The sequence below is a fragment of the Gossypium hirsutum genome, chromosome A09 (assembly GCF_007990345.1).
Source record: "Gossypium hirsutum isolate 1008001.06 chromosome A09, Gossypium_hirsutum_v2.1, whole genome shotgun sequence".
NCBI lineage: Eukaryota > Viridiplantae > Streptophyta > Magnoliopsida > Malvales > Malvaceae > Gossypium > Gossypium hirsutum.
In genome coordinates this window covers 1303536-1323669 of record NC_053432.1, presented here as the reverse complement: position 1 = coordinate 1323669, position 20134 = coordinate 1303536, and the positions used below count along the sequence as shown (strand labels likewise).

Here is a 20134-nt window from a genome sequence, read left to right as displayed (position 1 = left end):
TTTCGGTTGTCTCAGTCCTCTTCAAGATTCATAGCTTCAACAGAGGTAAAATAGGCAATACCACTTTTCCAAAGTTATGTTAAACACGAATTTTAATTAACTATGCTAACTGAAATTCCATCACAAAGATACCTTATCAGATTTGTAACATCAAGTTGAAAACTCGATTCCTCACAAAATCGACCTCTCCAGCCCTCCTAATCACTTCCAAACATCAATACTGAACCAATTACACATAAATTAAGCATCAATTTCACATTTAAATCAATTTCACAAAAATCCGGAAAATCGATTCATAAAGATGATGAAATTTTGGTTAGTTCAAATTACCAAAAAAATCATGTTTAATCTTGATAAATAAGATAAAAAACCTTTTAATACATCCATTTTGAGTTGGAACATCCATTGATTTGTGAATTTCTTCTCAAAATTTAAGATCCACCATTAAAGAACCTTTAGCTTTCGAAGAAGACGACATGGATGGAAAATCATATAATTATCACTCAAATCATGTAAAAATGTTTCTAATCATCATAAAAATAAGTTTAGAAATAATAATTACCTTTGATTCATTCTAAATCCCTTGATTGAAAATCTTGATTCAAGAAACTTAAGAAATTTCAAAATATCTTTTTGTTACTTTTGAGAATAATTTCGGGTGAATTGAGAGAGTATTTTAATAAGGAAATTGTTTAGATCTATTCTCTGATGATAGATATTTAAAACCATGCAAACAAAACAAAATTTTTAACTCTCTAATATGATGTAAATGGTGTGAAAAGTAGGCTAGATCCATTGTGTTTAAAACTGAAACAACCCACCAGAAATTTAAAAATTGGGAAATTTGTCTAATGGTCACTCTCACATTTCCCTTACTTTACTATTTAATCATCTCCCTCCAAAATTCTAAATTTTAAGGTTTATTTGCCAAATAAACACCCCAAGATTTCCCTTATTTTATAATTAAATTAAATTTAATTTAATTAATATTTAAATTTAACTCAAATTAACCCCTAATAAAAATTAATTTAAAATTATTTTTCCATCCAAATTAATTATTTTCACTAATAATTATTTAATTACTTTAAAACTAATTTTCTAAAAATATTTTTATTTTTTCGAATTATTGTTTAATCGATTTTAGATGAAATTAACCTCTTAAATTAAATTAAAAATTACTAGAAACCCTATAAATTCCTAGTTTCTCCCTCAAAACCCTAAAAATATACTCAAAACTACTAGACGTGGTTTAGGGATATTACAGTAAACACAAATTTCAGTACGACAATTCTAAAAAATTTCATGGCCATGGCACACTCTGGAAAGGGTGGATGAGTTGCATTTATTGACTAGGGTTTCTACGTGTCCCGTGGCGATGATGGCCAAACCTCAGGCGATTGTGAGTTTAGGCAAATACATATCGCAAACACAGTAGTTCACTTGTGGTGCCTGGGTAGAATCCAAATAGAGCCTTTATGGCGTAATTTGTTTGGCCTTTATGTCGTACTTTTGCTAAAGCCTATGTGGCATATATTTTATGTCACCTTTATGGCGTATTCTGTTTAGCCTTTGTGGCGTACTCTGCTAAGTCTATGTGGGGAATTATGTATTGCCCTTGAAGTAAGTTCTGGTTACATTCTGAAAAGTTCTCCGATAAATAAGTCTATGATAAGTATATGACATGGCTGAAGTTATTTTCGTTTGAATAGGTCTGTGAAGTAATCAAATGTATCTGTGTGTTTGGAGAGGTTATCCACTGTGGTTATCTGTCAGTTTAAAGTATGGATGTATACTTAGTTATAAGAGTTATATAAGTGCCATTAGTCTTATCTTGTTTATGTTATGTAGGGTTGAGAAATCCAAGTTGTTAGCCTCTGTCATATCTGAATAGCATCATGTTTCGATTCTGGAATTATCTAATATTTGCGCCATCTATCTATTTGAGTATTGTTGTGCTGTGTAACAAGAGTTGTGAGGAATATCTCTAAATGAGTTGTTAGTTCATTATTTGTATAAGCTGTGTTGAATATTGAAATATATAATGATTTGGTTGGTATACTGATGGTAATAAACTCTATATGGATATTCTCCAAAAATCTGTTCTAGGATAATTGTTGTAAGTTGTTTGAATAGAGAAGAAGAGGTAGTAGCATCTGGTGTGATCTAAAGTCAGCCAATGAGTCAAGTTAAGGATGATTTGTTAAGAAGAGTAAGTGGCATCTAAGTGTGTAATTATATAACTGAGGATTAGAAGGCATTCAACAAAGACAGATATGGGAAAATCCAAATATTCAATATGAAAAATTCAACAAGAAAGGTTAAAAGGTATGTTGTGTCTAAGCTCAATAAGTTCCTTTGAACTTACGAATGTTATGCTTATGTTTCAGGTGTTGCTATGTAAGTGAGTTTGCCAGGAGGGACAACACTGTGATTGTGCCAGAGAAATGACGATCAGGGATGCTATGCATACAGTGGATATCTTTGGAAAACTGTTGTCTAATAGACTTATTCTTTAAAGAGTCCGTTTTTATAAACCTTGTGTTGTATTAAGTTGTAAACAATTTGATGTAATTTTTTATTTTTTTAAATTTTAAATACTTCTCTATGTTTCTTTAATAGTGGCATTTTTGATAAAATGTTAATAAATATGTTTAATGTCATGAGCTCAAGTTGACCGTTTTGAAATTTTGCTAAGTTATGCGAAGTAACACCCAAGATCTGGATCCGATGAAATCTGGTCTAGTTGAAGGCATTACATAAACTACCCTTTTGATAATTTTATCTTCATGCTTTAAAGAGTTTATAATTATAATTATAAATTTGAATGTTAAAATATGCTCTAAGTCCCTATACGCTTCATTCATTTGGAATTTAGTCCCATACTTTTAATTTCAAGAACATATTCATTTACTTTTTGGATTTAAAAATTCAGGTTCAAATGTTATTACTATTAAAACTCTTTTATTAGATTCTTTGGTGCTACATTTTGAAATTTAAAAATATATATTCACTTTATAGTCATGTAACAATACAAATAATGTTGAAAATATTGTTTAGGATTTTTCGTTAAAAACACCCATTTGAAACCTCCCTGGTGAATTTTTTTTCTATTTGGAATAGTGTTCTTAAGAAAATTAGATGTCAAAATTTTGATTGAAATAGTTACTAATATTAACTATTCAGACTAACTAATGACATTATAAAAGTAAATGGACCAAATTAAGTCAAAAATTAAAGTATATAGATTAAATATCAAGTTATAAGATAGTTTAGGAGCTAAAATTGAAATTTAACCATTGCTTTATAATGTAAAAAAAAAAGGGATGCAAACCTAAAAGAAATGGGAAGCCACACATTAGTTTCTAAGACTTAAGGTATTCAAATTATATATAATAATATTTTAATTGAAAAGTTAATAATACTAACTATTTAAACTAATTAATAACATTATAAAATTATAAAGACCAAATTATGTTACAAATTAATATAAATTAAATATAAATTTTAGGTATATTAGAGGAACCAAAGCTAAAATTTAACCTTTTTATAAAATATAAAAATAATTTTAGGTGTTCCACTTGTCAACCTAAGGTTGGTTTGGACCTTTCTTTTGTATATAGTAATATAGATATAATAATATGATTATAAATTACATATGTTCACATTATTATAATTACAATTAATTCGGTATAAAGTATAATTAAACTAAAAATTGAAACATATTTAGACTTAAATCAAAATAAATTTGGACATAACTCATATACTGTGTTACTTAAATCCATAATAAATTTAAGAGAAAAGATACGTGATACTTACACATGATGAGACTCGAGCATGGTTGGTGAAAGTTTTCAGGCCTCAACCTTTGCTGAAGTTGCCTAAACATACACAAAATCATGGTAAGATGATTTGTACCTTAAAAAGTATTACTTTCTTGATAATGTAATTTTCTTACAACTACAACTTTTCTTTAAAATTTACTTTCCTTCAAAAAATGAGAATATGATTCATCTTTACTATTATTTAAATCTTTAATTGAGTTGTTTTCATGAGTCAACTGGACAACAACTCAATTTAGAAATTATTAAACTATCCTTACAGAATTCAAACAAGTTATATTCTTACAAGAGTACTTTTATCTTTTCACAATGTTCATAAAACCAATGTAAAAAATTAAAATATGTTGAAATTTAAACCCATGCCACCAACATATATAAAATATTTTATTTACCACCTCAACCATACCAATATTTTGAATTTTTTGTATACATTTCAATGTTATAACACAAAATATGTTAGGCTTAAGATACACCAAGAGGGGGTGAATTGGTGTTCGGTGTTCAAAACGTTTGGAAAAAGTTGCTCAAAGAAAATTTGCACAAGAGATTTAAAATGGTTCAACCTCAATTGCCTACCTCTACTACCTTAGCTTTCCACAACTAAGGATTTCCCCATCTCTTTAATTGGTATCTTTCAAGAGCAAGGTATAACCTTTACAAAACGTTGTCTTTTCAATAGGTAAGATAGAACCACTTCCCTTTCCCCTTAAGGTTTTCTACTAAAACTTTAAGTAAACCCTAAAAAATTTGAGAAATAAAATTGAGAATGAATAAATACCTTAGAAGGTTGATACACAATGTTTAAGCTCTCACAAATACAAATGAACATTTGAAAGAATGAGTAAAACATCGTGAAAAATTGGATTTTTTCTCTTGATCATTGTAAGCCCTCCAATAGGTAGATGGGAAGTATTGGAGGAAGATTATCAACCTTATGCGAATAAGGGTGAACTAGAAAAACCATATGAGGATATTTGGCATGAATGTTCTAAGGATAAGTACTTCAATTCTTTACAAATATTTGAATCTAGATCTTAAAACATGATAAAAAAAAAGGTTAAATAGAAAAAAAATGCTCTATGAGAAAGCTTGGAGTGAAGTCCTAAAGATATTTTGAAGTTTAGGAATTAATTTAAAAAATGACCATTAGTTTAAAGATGTAAAGTGCAATTAGCCTTAATTTTTATGATAAAACTCTTAACCCTTTAACTTAAAATCTCTACTTCACCTTACATGAATATCCAAGTTACGAAAAAAAAATAATGTTAATCTTTTTTTCTAAAGCAATCAATCATCATAAATAATAAATATACTTTAACTTTACCATTAGGGTTTGCTTAGTTGAATGGAAAAGTGGAAGGATGGGAGGAAGAAATGAAAAAGTGAAAAGAGAATAAATTTTCATTGTGTTTTGTAAGGAAGAAAAGTGAGAAGAAAAAAATAGAAGATATGATCATTTTCCATCATAATGCATAAAAATTAATCATTCCAAATTGGAAAGATAAGAGGAGAGAAAATGAGGAAGATGTGTATGTGAGTTTAAAATTATGTGTTTTTCAAATGTGTTATTTTCTTTCATTTTATTTTTAACTTTACCAAGCAATGGATGGAAAGAAATTTACTTTTTCTTTCCATTTTTCCATCTTTCCTACTGAGCACACCCATGAAAAAAAAATTATGTTTTCCATCCTTCTAGTTTTATACCCCTTCAAATTTCCATCCTTTCAACTTTCTTCCCATTCTACCAAGCAAAGCCTTAATGATTGAGAATAATCAAATTGATTAATGGTAAATAGAATTATACACTTCAAATTTCCATCTTATATAAAATATTAATGCATAAAATATTAATCTCAATGTTTTTTAAACCGGATAAAGCCTTAGTGATTGGGAATAATCAAATTGATTGATGGTACATAGAATTATACACTTCAAATTTCCATCCTATATAAAATATTAATGCATAAAATATTAATCTCAATGTTTTTTAAACCGGATTGGTGGCCGAACCAATTAGGCCACCAGTTCACTAATCCAACCAGCCTAATTACATTTTTTTTATAAATTCAAACCCACTCTTCAGACTGATTCCCAATCCAACTAGTCCAGTCTGATTCAAACAACACAGTTTGATCTAATAATTCTAACAATTTAAAGTTAATGATTAACTTGTCAAAAAAAATTAAAAAATACGAAAATGATTTTAAAAAATGATTACATTAAACTAAAATTATAGAAATTAGGTCTTGTTATATGTATATATAGTAATGCTAAAAGTTGAATAAACAACTAGTTATATATAATGTTGAGGCAGAGAGTCTTATCTATGGAACTAATCTTTGTTTTAGGAGGTGAGACATGATAGAAATATAAACCAAACACGTCTATCTCTCTCTCTTTCTTTTTCTCTCTCTCTCTCTCTCTCTCTTTCTCTTTCTCTCTCTCTCTCTTTCTCCCAAAATTATTTTCTCTTTTTCTCACCTTGTTTTTTGACACAAATTAACCATATTCATCCAGAAATAAGGACCACCGAGGGAAAAATAAAAATCACATTGTCTCAAATGGATTCCATTATTCAAAAACATGGATCATGAATCATGTCAATCTCATATTTGTTTGAATATTTTGTGTAGATTTTCCAAATGCCTGACTCAGATCCAGGTCGTACATATATATGGACAATCAGCGGCATTTTATTTCTTTGTGTAACTATTGGAGGTGGTTGCCTTTTGGTTTACATGACCTCTCCCCAATCTCAGTCTTCCCAATCGCTTCCTATTGTTGGTTTAGTCCTTGTTTGTATGCCTTGGATATTTTGGATCTTGACTATACTATATCGTATAACCTCAAGGGCTTTTGGATTTAGGATGGTAACTGGTAACTTATATGGTGATCTTGATAGTGGTGGTGGTGCCGCTGGCAGTGGTTCTAATGATATTGATGTGAATGCCAAAGATGCACCAATTGCTCCTTCAAATGATGAAGCCAAAAATGGTCAAGAAAGAAACACCAAAAGAGATGGTAGGCCTTCCTCTACTAGTTCAAATGATGTATCCATTACTTCACATGAGAGTGAAATTCCATTGTCATTATCAAAGGCATTGTGATTGAAAAATCAATTAATTTTGACATTTTTTGTAGAAGGGTTGGATCTTATGCCATTTTTGAAATCATTTTCATAATATAGATACATTTTCATGAGTGTAGCTTTTAAATTCAATCAAAACCTTTTCTCTGTATGAAAAATAATACATTTTTTATCCAAGAAAGAAGAATTCTCACCATTCTCACTTTTCATATCATCCTTCCTTAGCCTTTCATTATACTAATTTTACTATTTTTAGCTTCTATCCTTGAATCATTTATTTTTTAACATATAGATGTAACATCCTTTTTTAGTAACTATTGAGAATTGTATCATTGATTGCAAAAAGGAAAAGAAAAAAAGATTAATGTTATTGTAAACTATTGCATAAGAAGTTATTCCTTTGGTTTTTTTTATTGATTTTCTTTATTGTTAATTACTATTTTATTTGTTTGTGATTTTGACAGTATATTTTCTTTTTGTCTCTATTGATTAAATTTTATTGATCAAATTAGCATTTTTATATTATATCAAAGAGCAAATTAGTCTTTTCTATTAAAAATTTCATCTATTTTTATGTTAAAAATAGACGTGGTTGATGACGTAACTAGATAGTGACACATGTACTTCATGTTGACGTGACAGTAAAAATGGATGAAATTTTAAATAGAATGATCAGTTTACTCTTTGATCTAACATACATAAACTAATTTACTCATTTTTTAAGTAGAAGAAGCAAAATGCAATTCAACTCCTAGTATAGGTACTTCCATAATACTTTTACCTAAAAAATTTCCAAAACAACATTACAAAGTTAAAAGAAAAATATCCCCATAGAACGCATAAGAAGCAGATGAAAAAGTCCCCTAAAATAAAGAGGATACAACCAAGGACAATTCTCAAAAACACATAAAAGTGAAACCTAACCAAGCAATCATAGTAGAAGATAAAATTCAAAATTTGGAGCTCTCAATCAAAGTAGATCCCCACAAGGCCAAAAAAATTATTATTTCATGGGCCAAAGTGTTGGAAAAACATGAAAAGACACTCCCTTAATGGGCAACTTATCTTGCTATTGGTACACCACATCCCCCAAGTCTAAACTAAAAATTTTGCACCAAACATAACACCAAGGGAAGTCAACGTAATGGAGGAGGTTGAAGAAGAAGAAGAAGAAGATTGCAAGGTTAAAGAACGAAAGACAAAGAAAGGGGATGCAGTGGTTCCAACAAAGAATGAGGATCACACAGTTAGAGATTTGGCAAAAAAACATACCCAAGGAAGATCTCAATGAAAGGTAGGTTTGAAAATTGAAGGTTTTGTGAAATTTCATATGATGCCTCAAATGCAATATGGTGATGACATTAGTGACAAAGTTAGAGGTTGTATTTCACGAATGATTCTCGAAGGTAATTCTTGATGATAGTTTGATTGGTTTCTTTTATGCTTTAAGTGGTCATTTATATGGTATCCCTTTTGCAATATGTGAACAATTGATGCAAATGAAGTACATGGTTTGGTTTATGTACATGTTTTTATTAAGTTTTAATTTGATGAAGTGCTATGGCCTATGAGGCGATTAAAGGTAACATCCCAGAATTTCGGATGTTTTAAGTGGCATTATTTTGGAAAGAGCGTATAATGAATTTTCTAGAGATAATAACTTGTATTAATTAGGGATTTTATAATGAAGTGTGACATTGAAACATTATTGTTTTAGTGTAATAATGTCATATAGTGAGACATGGGCCTAATTGTAACGACCCGATTTTAACCGATGTCGGGAAATACATTTCAAAGTCGAATATCGTAAATGGAGTTAGTAAATTTATGAATACATATTTAGTATGGAAAATATTACTGAATGGTTGGGTAATTAAATTGCGAAAGCTGTTAATTATAGTATAAGGTCTAAATTGTAAAAGTGCAATAGCTATTAAGTTTTAATTTAGAAAATGCAAGAGGGCTCTTGTAGCAATTCAATTAAGGACTAAATGGATATTTAACCATAATTATTTCATGGTTAGTGCCATGAGGTGATCATAACCATTCATCTCCACTTGCATTAGAAGAATTATATTTCAACCATTGGATTAATCATGTTTAAGGAATTAATTATATTACTAATTATCTATATATATGTTATGTGAGTGGGAGAGAGAAACATATCATCTTTTTCCTCAAAATTGTGTTATTCATGTTAGGGAGAAAAGAAGCAATTTTAACCAAATCCTTTACCATTTTCAGTTCAAATTGGATTAGGTAAATATGTTCTTTTCATTATATTTTTATGGAGCCTTAATTATCTAAGATTAGCATGTCATACTTATGAGATAGGTTTCTTAATTGCTGAATTTATTTCATGTTGCCATTGTTGAGATTTGATGAAATTGAAGCTTGATAGTAATGGATTTGTAAAGGATGTGCTTTGTTTATGTTAGGGTCATATTTAAAGATGGTGGAAAGTGTTTTATAGTTAATTTTATGAAATTAGGGACCAAGTTGAATAAAGTTAAAGCTGTTAAAAAATTATGTCATGGCCTGAAAGCTAGAGGTCCCTAGTGAATAAGAATGAAAATGAATTTAGACTTAACAGGTTAAATTGAAAGATAAGAAGTTTTTAAATATTAGCTCTTAGAAGGACTAAAATGAATAAAATGCAATTCATGTTTAATTGATGAATTTCCATAGATTTTGTGTGAAACTAACACTATTTTCATAATCGAACTTATTGTATATGACTAAAAACAATGCTAAGACGTCGAGGGTTAAAGGAAGGATAAAGATCGTAGTCGAGTAATCTCTAATTCGATATGTTCTTATCCCATGCTTAACTTCTTGTTTAGTTTTTTACTCAAAGTTATCATTAGTGAAAATATGTTTTATCTCATATGTATTTTGGTGATTTTATATTATTATGAAAGCTATTGGACAATTCAAGGCATGATAAGTGATTAAGGAAAGTAAATATGTTGTATGCTGTGTTAGAATTGATAAGGTTACTTAATGCTATATTGGTTAAATAAATGATGTAAAGTTATGATAGCAACTACTATGATGCTAATTAAGCTAGATGACTTAGAGATTAATTGATATCGTGAAACAATGGAAGTGAAATATGAATAATGTCATGAAACATATCAAATTACTTAAAATATGAAATCGAGATGTAATGCCAAAAGGCACATTGATACGTTCGCATTTGAATTAGGAATTATAACATATAAAGTAAAAATTAATTTGATAATTAAAATTTGATATTATAGTTGTGCTTTAGTGTTCTATGATTAGGTCGCAAAGACCTGAGAGGGTTAGCAGCATCTAGGATCCGTTTCTCGACTCAACAAAGTTTGTAAAGTTATTTAGTATGTTTATTTAAGGTTGGCATATACCTAGTGTCATATTTGTCCCAACAGAGAATGGTTCTCCACATACAATTTAGTTGAAGGTGGAGTTGTGCGTATGGGAAACAATTCATCCAGTAAGGTAATCGATATTTGTACTGTTAAAATTAGGAAGCACTATGAGACAATTAAGACACTCTCAGATGTCAGGTATGTACCTGATTTATGAAAGAATCTCATCTCCTTGAGTATTTTAGACTCTAAAGGTTGCAGAATAAACATCGAGTCGAGTGACATTAATGTGTCTTGTGGAGCTCTTGTTTGTTAAAAGGTAAAAGGATCATTAGTCTTTATATTTTGGAAGGTCCTATAGTGATCATGAAACCAGACGTCCCTCGTCTATTACGAGTCAAAGTCAACTCGTTTAGAGCGGAGGCAACTTGGTCATGGGAAGGAAAAAGGTATAACCATTTCGTTTAAGAGAGGTTCTCTTTTGGATATAGGTTTTGAAAAGTTAGGGCACTATGTTCGTGAAAATTAGACCTGGGTTAGTTTTCATTTGGCAGTGCACAAGTCGAAGGCTAGAAGTCTTCCAGCTTCTAAACAAGGATTCAACTCAGTTAATTCCCTGCATAGTTCAAGATAGGCCCGTAGTGGGCTTTGGCAAAGATGGAGTTGTGAGAATTTGTGTTAAGGTGGAAATTATTAGAGTTGTGTGACCCAAATTCCTATTAAATAAAAGATTTCTTGCAAGTCAAGTGAAACAAAATATATTTTTCTCTCTAGAAGATTTAATATTCATTAGTATAATATATTTAACATTTATTAGTATAATTTATTTGACCTACGAATTTAGCCTATAAATAGGCTCTTTTACAACCTTAGAAAACACACCCATTAAAAGATTAGAACTCATAATACTTTTGCATAATTGTCTTTATGTTTTGAGGGTTCTTTGTTTTTGAGTTTTAGGGTTTAGTTTTTTCTCCATCTTTTGTACTCTTAATTCTTTTACCATTATAGTAAAATTATCTTTGCCTGTGGTTTTTTATCCTCTTTTGAGGGTTTTTTTTTCCACGTTAAATTTATGTGTTCAATTTCTTAATTTCTTCCACTGTTTTTACTTATTCGTTGCTTAATCAGGTCAAATATCCAAAAAAATAGTGAATTGGTTAATTAGGTAAGATAAATTTTTCATGTTTTACATGATTCAAGATGTAATGTCCTTGTTTTCATATTGTTCTTATTTAGTGAGTGTGTGGTGTGAAAATGTGAAATTATGGGAAAGCTAATTTAGTGTATGTTATTTGCATGAATTACTACAACATGGATTTATACTTGTGATTATTATGCTCATTTAAGTGACTTACCCAAGTGAAATGTGTTTGCTTGATAGATAGCTTTGTAAATTTATTTTTCTCATCATGGCTATCTCTTTCAACCAATGTAAGTTTTATGGATTTTCAAATAGATCTTACTAAGTTTTATGCTTACATATTGTTGTTTTTTGCATTTAGGTTTTTATGCCGCCCCAAACCCAACCGACACGATCTGACCCGAATTCTAAACGTCACATTAGCCACTAAGGTGACCTTGTTAGAATTTATAAAATAAATCTACAATATAACTTAATGAACCAGGATCTGTCATGTCAAATCATTAAGAATAAATCAAGAACAAAACTAGATGCGGAAGCGTACCTGAATCCATGGATTCCTTGAAACTTTCTAGGACTTGGGGATTTGATCTTCCAAATTAGTACACAAGAAATTCGGAGAATATCTGCTCTCTCTTTCCTAATGATGGGATATTAGAAAAGATATCTTGTGTACAATTTGGGGACCATAACCTTAATATTTATAACCTTAGCATATTAGTTCTAATCAAATTCTAATTAGCCCATCATTAATTAGAATTTGATTAGAAGAGTATCTACACATATTTGACCCATACTTTATTTAATAATTAAAAGCCCAATAAAATTCTAGCCAAATTAGATCACTTTTAATTTGGGCTAAACTATCATGATAGTAAATAATAACATGTAATTATCCTTATTATATATGTGGTGTCCAAATTTTCCAACAATCTCCCACTTGGACCACATATATATACTAATTACTTTATAATTACATGTCATTATATAACCTTATGAGCTCAAAATTTTACTATCATATCCAAAAAGCATTTCGTACAATCTCGTCCATTAATTATGTTAACATAGAACCAAGGCGACTTTCATTACAAATATCGTAACTAAATCCATCCATGATCACATATATTAACACAACCAAATGAGATCAAGTATGGATGTGTAGCATGGAAATTACATGCAATATGATCCAAACATGTCTATTTCCAACTGGTCCTCCTTAGTGAGATCAAATCTTACTAAAATCAGAGTGTGAATAAACCAAATAAACTTTATTTCTGCAGAAAATAAACTTATTATCTTTAAACTGAAATAACTGAAAATGTGTCTATAACATAAAAGCATTTAAAAATACAAACTCCCACTAAAACCAAATATCCTTTAAATGACATTACACCCATATGAGCAATGTGCTCTTATAAAATCTTAGGTGTAGTTCCTTAGTAAGCGGATTCGCAATCATGGAGTTTATCCTAATATGCTTTATAAGCATGTAACCACTCTGAACTTTTACTTTAACAACCAGGAACTTAAAGTCTATGTGTTTTGACTTTAATGTGTCTTGTTGCTATTGGAATAAAAGACTGCAATTTGTTTTCACAATTTGCACCTTAGTGACAAAATCTTGTATCCATATTCCATCAAAATCGGAGTCTATATACCTGATGATCTCAAACTGATTAGACCTCCAATATGTGAGCATGTAATTTTTTGTTCTTTGAAAATACCTTATAACCCTCTTGGATGCTATCTAATGGTCCAAACCAGGGTTGTTTAAAATATCTGCCTAACATCCCAATAGTGTATACAAGATTCCAATGTATACAAACCTGAACATACATTAGGCTTTCCACGGTGACAAGCGTCGTTTTGCCTATCAAAATAAAATAAACCTCTTCAAAAATAAAATAAATAAATAAAAAGGTAGAATAGTGGAAGAGGGTCGATCCACAGGGAGTTTAATGGAATTTTTGATTAAATTTCTTGTTCTCGACCTAGGAGCTGAAATAGAAAATAAAAAAAAAAGGTGATTTGAGAAGTAATAAGAAAATAAAATAAACAAGTAAAAGTGCAAAGAAAGATGTATTAAAATAAAAGCAATAAAATAAAAAAGATGAAAAATTAAGTTCAATAAACACGAGTATAAGAATCGCCTCGAGCTAGTTTCGTCAAATTCCCATGATCATCGAAAATAGATTTTTGCTCCGGGATTCATATCTATTACAGTCTACGAGGCCCAACCCATCGTAACTTGCTTTTCTCTCATGTAACCGATCTTCCCAAGTCTATCTTCGAAATTCGATTCTTAAGCAAATCAACCACGTCTATCGCCGTTAAAATACTTAGTGTTAAAACAGGAAAAGCCCAACTCAGAAGTTGTCTTATCAAGAATCATTTCCGATCTCGTCTTTCCTTAGCGGACAGCCGCTAAGAGTGTTCATAGGAAGTCGAAATGCCACAGGCCGATCCTTCCTCCCAACTGTAAAATTAAACGATTCCAGACCAACGGATCCTTTTTTATTTGAAAAACGTTTAAAAATTTTAGTAAGGGCGATTGCCAAACTATCTAAGCAGAAAGATGAAAATGTATCCTGAAGGAATTTAAGCAATATTCAATTCTCACGTAAGGAATTGATTCGTACTAGCTCTTGGCTTGAGAAAAATTAGCCAAGCATGATATTGATTATCGTGCTTAACATGTTTTGATAATGTAAGAACATAAATAAAATAAAGTAAAGTAGAAATAAAACAAAAGAAGAAAATTTTATTAAAAATGAAAACAAAGTAGCAATAAGAACAAAAGACAAGAGATACTTAGCCTTACCCAAAGGTGGGTATTTATAGGCTTCAAATTCCCAAATCAACAAGGAAAACTAATCAAAAAAGATAAGATAATATCTTTAAAATTATGAGAATGAAATCCAAAATCTCCCAAATCACGTCAATAGATCAAGATAAGTTGTTTCCAGAATATTCCCCGTGTTGACTTCTGATTTGCCACGTCAGATCCGCGTCGTGCCCAGCGTCGTGCCCACGGCTCCAGCCGTGACAGAATAAAAAGAAAGAAAACTGCAGATTACGTCTTTTTGTTGCCATTTCCAGTATTGGGTTCACTACACAAGAAATAAATCAAATACAACCAATTAAGTAGTGAAAAATCCATAAGACAAAGGAATTAACAAGCAAAAAGTGTCAAATATAAGAGTACATCAAATTCCCCCTCACTTATCTCATACTTGCCCTCAAGTATGTTTGAAATAAATTAATCAAAAGCTTAATCATCTTTCTCCTAAACCGTTGCAAGTCTTAAACAAAGTTATGAGAGTTCAAGTGCACAAAAAATGACGTGAATAGAACATGAATCAAAACGAATAGGTGCAAGCAAGAACAATCATTCAACCTTACCATTGTCTATCAATTATCAATCAAATTCTAACCTCAGCTTAATTCTTACCAAGATGCACTCAAATCACTAAAAGTGTCTCGGGTGTAGAAATCAAATTCACTCAAAGTCAAAATTTGAATAAGGGTTTCCATAGGCTTGTGGCAAGATCAATTCTCCACTACTTTAAAGAAATGAGATGCAAAAATCATTAGGACTTTTAATAAATAATGTAATGGGGCTTAGGTAAAGGTTGGGAATAAGGCTAAAATGAGGCTAAAGAAAATCAAGACAAGAGTTTCCCAACAAGTAACTATATCATGTCCACAACATTAGAAAACATAGGCAACAAGAATAAGCAAACTAAGCAAAGGTAGCTATAATGAACAAATCATCAAACTTTTATTTTTTTTAACTTTTTTTTATTTTCTTTTTTTTTTGAATTATTTCTTCTTCTTTTTTTTGTTGTTTTTTTTTTTGCTTTTTGTCTTTTTTCTTGTGGAACATGATCTCACAACCTTAAACTTATACTCTTTGTCTTGTCAATGGTGGAAGAGAGGAATAAATGAAAAGGCTAAGGTTTAAAATCTTGTGAAAACAAAGAAAACGAGATTAGGTTTCAACTTGGTTCATTAAGGGAAAAGAAAGGGTAAATCCTAATGCATAAATCATATTAATGCATCAAATTCCAATGTAATCTCAAAATGCATACAAGCCACAAGTTCTAGATTCCAATGTCCAAATTGACATTCTCAGGCAAGAAAAAGAGCATAAAAATATAATCATACATGCTAAAGGCTCAAGTTTTCACAAAATGGGCTAATTAATTAAGCTAGGTGAGAAATTCAACTAACAACATCAAGACAAATTGTAAGGGTTGTCAAATTGGACTTACTCATATTATTCGATTACCAAACATGCTAGAATTCAAGTATCTTTATGAACTAAAATAATCATAACATGCTTAGCGACAAGCAATGGCAAAGGAGTTGTTCTTCTAATCAATTCAAACAAACATATCATCAAACAAATATGACAAGCAAGGCGAAATTAATGTCATCCTTTACCCTCCCCTCACTTAATCGTATTGTCCCAATACGGAAAAAAATGTAAAGTACATTTAAGAACAAAGAAAGGTAAAGGATACTCCCCGTGATCAATGACGACGGCGGCCACGGCAGAGGTAAAGGAAGGAGAGTATTTCCGTGATGTTCTCTTCTAGGGCCTGGAGGGGTCTGAACAAACGACAAAAAAAAAATTAAAATTGATGAAAAGTAAACAAATGGGTTGCCTCCTATTTAGCGCTTTGTTTAACGTCGTTAAGCTCGACATTTTCCTGTCAGATTTTTGGCTCTTCTAACCCGATTTCTTCAATTAGTCCAATTGGTATGCTCTCGAAGGAAGGTTTTAGCCATTGTCCATTAACTTTAAACCGTGTACCTGAGCTATCCTCAATTTCTACGGCTCCATGAGGAAAAACATTGATCACGGTAAATGGTCCGCTCCACTTGGACTTAAGTTTTCCTGCAAAAATTTTTAATTTTGAGTTAAATAGGAGAACTTTCTGCCCAACGGAAAATGATTTAAATGAAATGCGCTTGTCATGAAATGCTTTTGTTCGCTTTTTATAATTTTGTGCGCTATCGTAAGCATTGTGACGAATCTCTCAAGCTCTTAGATATGAAGTTTCCGTGCTTCGCCAACAGCGTTCATCTCCATATTACATTCCTTCACAGCCCAAAATGCCTTATGCTCAAGTTCGATAGGCAAGTGGCAAGGTTTACCGAAAACAAGTCGGTAAGGTGACATCCCGATAGGTCCTTTGTAGGCCGTGCGATATGCCCACAACGCATCAACTAACTTCAAGATCCAATCTTTCCAGTTTGGTTTAACGGTCTTCTCTAGGATTGACTTGATTTCTCGATTAGAAACCTCAACTTGTCCGTTGGTTTGCGGATGATAAGCTGTTGCTATCCGCTGAGTCACGCCATATTTCTTCATCAAAGCTTCGACGACTTGGTTAATGAAATGTGTTCCTCTATCGCAAATGATCGCTCTCGGAGTTCCAAATCTTGAGAAAATAAAATCACGTAAAAAATTAGTTGTGGTTTTCGCATCATTTTCTCGGGTGGCTTTCGCCTCTACCCATTTCGAAACGTAATCAACGGCCAAAATAATGTATAAATTTCCAAATGATGAGGTAAATGGCCCCATATAATCGAGCCCCCACACATCGAAAATTTCACAGATGTGTATAGGATTTAACGGCATCTCACTCCTTCGACTTAGATTTCCGACTCTTTGGCACTTGTCACATGCTTTGCAAAAGTTGTAAGTGTCTTTAAACAAGGTTGGCCAATAAAATCCGCACTCAAGGATTTTGTGTACGGTTCGTTTTGGGCCGAAGTGTCCACCGCAAGCGTAAGAATGACAAAATTCAAGTATGGATTTTACCTCGCTGTTACTTACGCATCGTCGTACGATTTGATCTGAGTAATTTTTCCATAAATATGGATCATCCTAAATGTAGTATCGAGACTCTCTTTTTATGCGTTTGATCTCAAATTGAGATAGATTGTTCGAAAATTTACCCGTAGCTGGAAAATTCGCCAAATCGGCTAACCATGGGAATGATGCGTGTGCTTCCATCAATGTTTCGTCTGGAAATTATTCTCATAGGGAGGTTCGACTGGTGAAGTAGGCAAACGGATTAGGTGGTCAGCTATTAAGTTTTCGCTTCCCTTTTTATCCTTGATTTCAAAATCGAACTCCTGCAGTGAGAGAATCCATCGTATCAACCTCGGCTTTGCTTCTTTTTTGTTCATCAAGTATTTCAGCGCTGCATGATTGGAAAAACAAAAAATTTAGTTCCTAATAAATAAGAACGAAATTTTTCTAATGCAAAAATGACAGCAAAAAGCTCTTTTTTCGTTATCGAGTAGTTGCGTTGAGCCGAGTCGAGAGTCCTAGAGGCATAGGCTATCACGTGTGGTCCTTCTTTGCTCCTTTGGCCGAGAACGGCTCCCACACTAAGGCTAGATGCGTCACACATAATCTCAAATGGTAAAGTCCAATTTGGTGGTTGTACAATTGGTACGGATATAAGCCTTCCCTTAAGCTCATCGAACGAATCTTTGCAAGATTGATCAAAAATAAAATTCACGTCTTTTTGTGGTAATCGGCAAAGAGGTTGCGCCAACTTAGAGAAGTCCTTTATGAACCGTCGGTAGAAACCTGAATGGCCAAGAAAACTACGAATTTCCCTCACCGAAGTGGGGTATGAAAGTGAACGAATTACATCAATCTTTCCCTTATCAACGGCAATTCCTTGGGCCGAAACCACATGACCGAGTACTAATCCTTTACTTACCATGAAATGGTATTGGTCGTAGTTTAAAACCAATTTAAATTCAATGCATTGATTAAGAACATAAGAAATATTGGAAATGCATTGAGAGAATGAATTACTGTAAACAGTAAAATCATCCATAAATACCTCTATTCCTCGCTCGATGTGATTGGAGAAAATACTTAACATGCATCGTTGGAATGTGGTCGGAGCGTTGCAAAGACCAAAAGGCATTCTCCTATAGGCGAAAGTTCCGAAAGGGAAAGTGAATGTTGTTTTTTCTTGGTCTTCAGGTGCCACCGGAACCTGAAAAAATCCAAAAAATCCATCAAGACAACAGTAATATGTTTTTCCAGCAAGTTTTTCGATCATTTGATCGATAAATGGTATAGGAAAATGGTCCTTTCGGGTTTGTGAGTTGAGTTTCCTATAATCGATACACATTCTCCAACCATTTTGTACTCTCTTCGGAATCATTTCTCCTTTGGCATTTTCGACCACCGTAATTCCAGTCTTCTTTGGCACAACATGGACCGGACTTACCCACTTGCTATTAAAAATGGGGTAGATAATGTCAGCATCTAGCAACTTTTGAATCTCCTCCTTCACAACCTCCATCATTGGCGGGTTTAAACGTCGCTGGCCTTCTCTCGTTGGTTTCACATTCTCCTCTATTTTAATTTTATGCATGCAAGTGGATGGACTTAAGCCTTGGATATCAGCTAATGTCCATCCAATTGCCTTTTTATAGGTGCGCAAAACAATAATCAATTCTTCCTCTTCCTGTCGTGATAATTCACTTGAAATGATAATTGGCAAGGTTCGGTTATCGCCCAAAAATTCGTATTTGAGATGCGATGGAAGTTGCTTCAATTCTAGTTGTGGCGCCTGCAAAATTGAGGGAAGGGGTTTAGATGGAATTAATCGAGAATCAGAAATGGAGGAAAGAGTTGAAATGACTTTGCTTTCATTATCGAGATCCTCCAATTTCCTACAAAAATCATAAAACAAATCAGTTTCGATAAAATCATCGGCTAACGGATCTATAATATCAACAAAATTTAAACTTGCGATGGAATCACGATACTTCATAGCTTTGTACACATCGAATTTAACCACTTCCCCGTCAAATTCCATGGTTAAGATGCCGTTACGGACATCGATTTTTGTATGCGCTGTTGACAAGAAAGGGCGTCCAAGCAAGATTTCTGATCCGTTGTTGCTGCGGTCATTTTCCATGTCAATAATGTAAAAATCAGCAGGGAAAATGAGATTGTTTACCTTTACCAACACGTTTTCTAGTACCCCTTCAGGGTAGATAACTGACTGATCAGCTAATTGAACCGTCACTCGCGTCTCTTTTAATAGTTCTGTTGAAATTTTGTTGTAGACGCTTAGCGGCATGACATTAATAGATGCGCCTAAATCGCACATTGCCCTTTTTATTCTGACTTTTCCTATTTTGCACGGAATTGTAAACATCCCTTGGTTCTTGTATTTCGGTGGTAGGCGTCTTTGAAAAACGGCCGAAATATTCTCGTTGAGGTTAAATCTTTCATTGCCGAATAATCGCCTCCGATTTGTGCATAAGTCTTTCAAAAACTTCGCATATTTTGGCACCTTCTGAATGACATCAAGGAGTGGAATATTGATTTCCACTTTTTTGAATATATCCAAAATTTCCTTCTCCTCTTCCTTTTTGTCACGCCTTGCAAGCTTTCTTGGAAAGGGAGGAGGAGTCTCGTAAGTAGAAAAAGAAGGACTAGGAATGACTTTACTTGAGGTAGGCGAGGATTTTTCTACTTGACTCTTCAAAGAAGTGTCTTCTTTGTCTTTCTCGATTTTCTCGAGCTCCTTTGTCGACTCTGGTGAAATTACGGTACCACTTCGTAAAGTAATCGCGCTCACATTTTCCCTTGGATTTGTTTCGGTTTGAGAGGGCAATCGTCCTTGAGACTCTAGGCGACCAACAGTTTGGGCTA

At 32.4% G+C, this 20134-nt stretch overlaps 1 protein-coding gene across 1 annotated transcript; it reads left to right on the top strand.

The window, feature by feature from the left end:
* Positions 1 to 6182: 6182 nt before the first annotated feature.
* On the top strand, positions 6183 to 7054 carry LOC107888499 (uncharacterized). The gene has a single exon (XM_016812631.2). The coding sequence runs from the start codon at positions 6482 to 6484 to the stop codon at positions 6944 to 6946; it is 465 nt and encodes a 154-aa protein (XP_016668120.1). The 5' UTR covers positions 6183 to 6481; the 3' UTR covers positions 6947 to 7054.
* The last annotated feature ends 13080 nt before the right edge of the window (positions 7055 to 20134 follow it).

What these genes read in the sequence shown, in the direction of transcription:
- LOC107888499 (XM_016812631.2), top strand. Translation starts at nt 6,482, where the DNA reads ATGCCTGACTCAGATCCAGGTCGTACATATATATGGACAATCAGCGGC.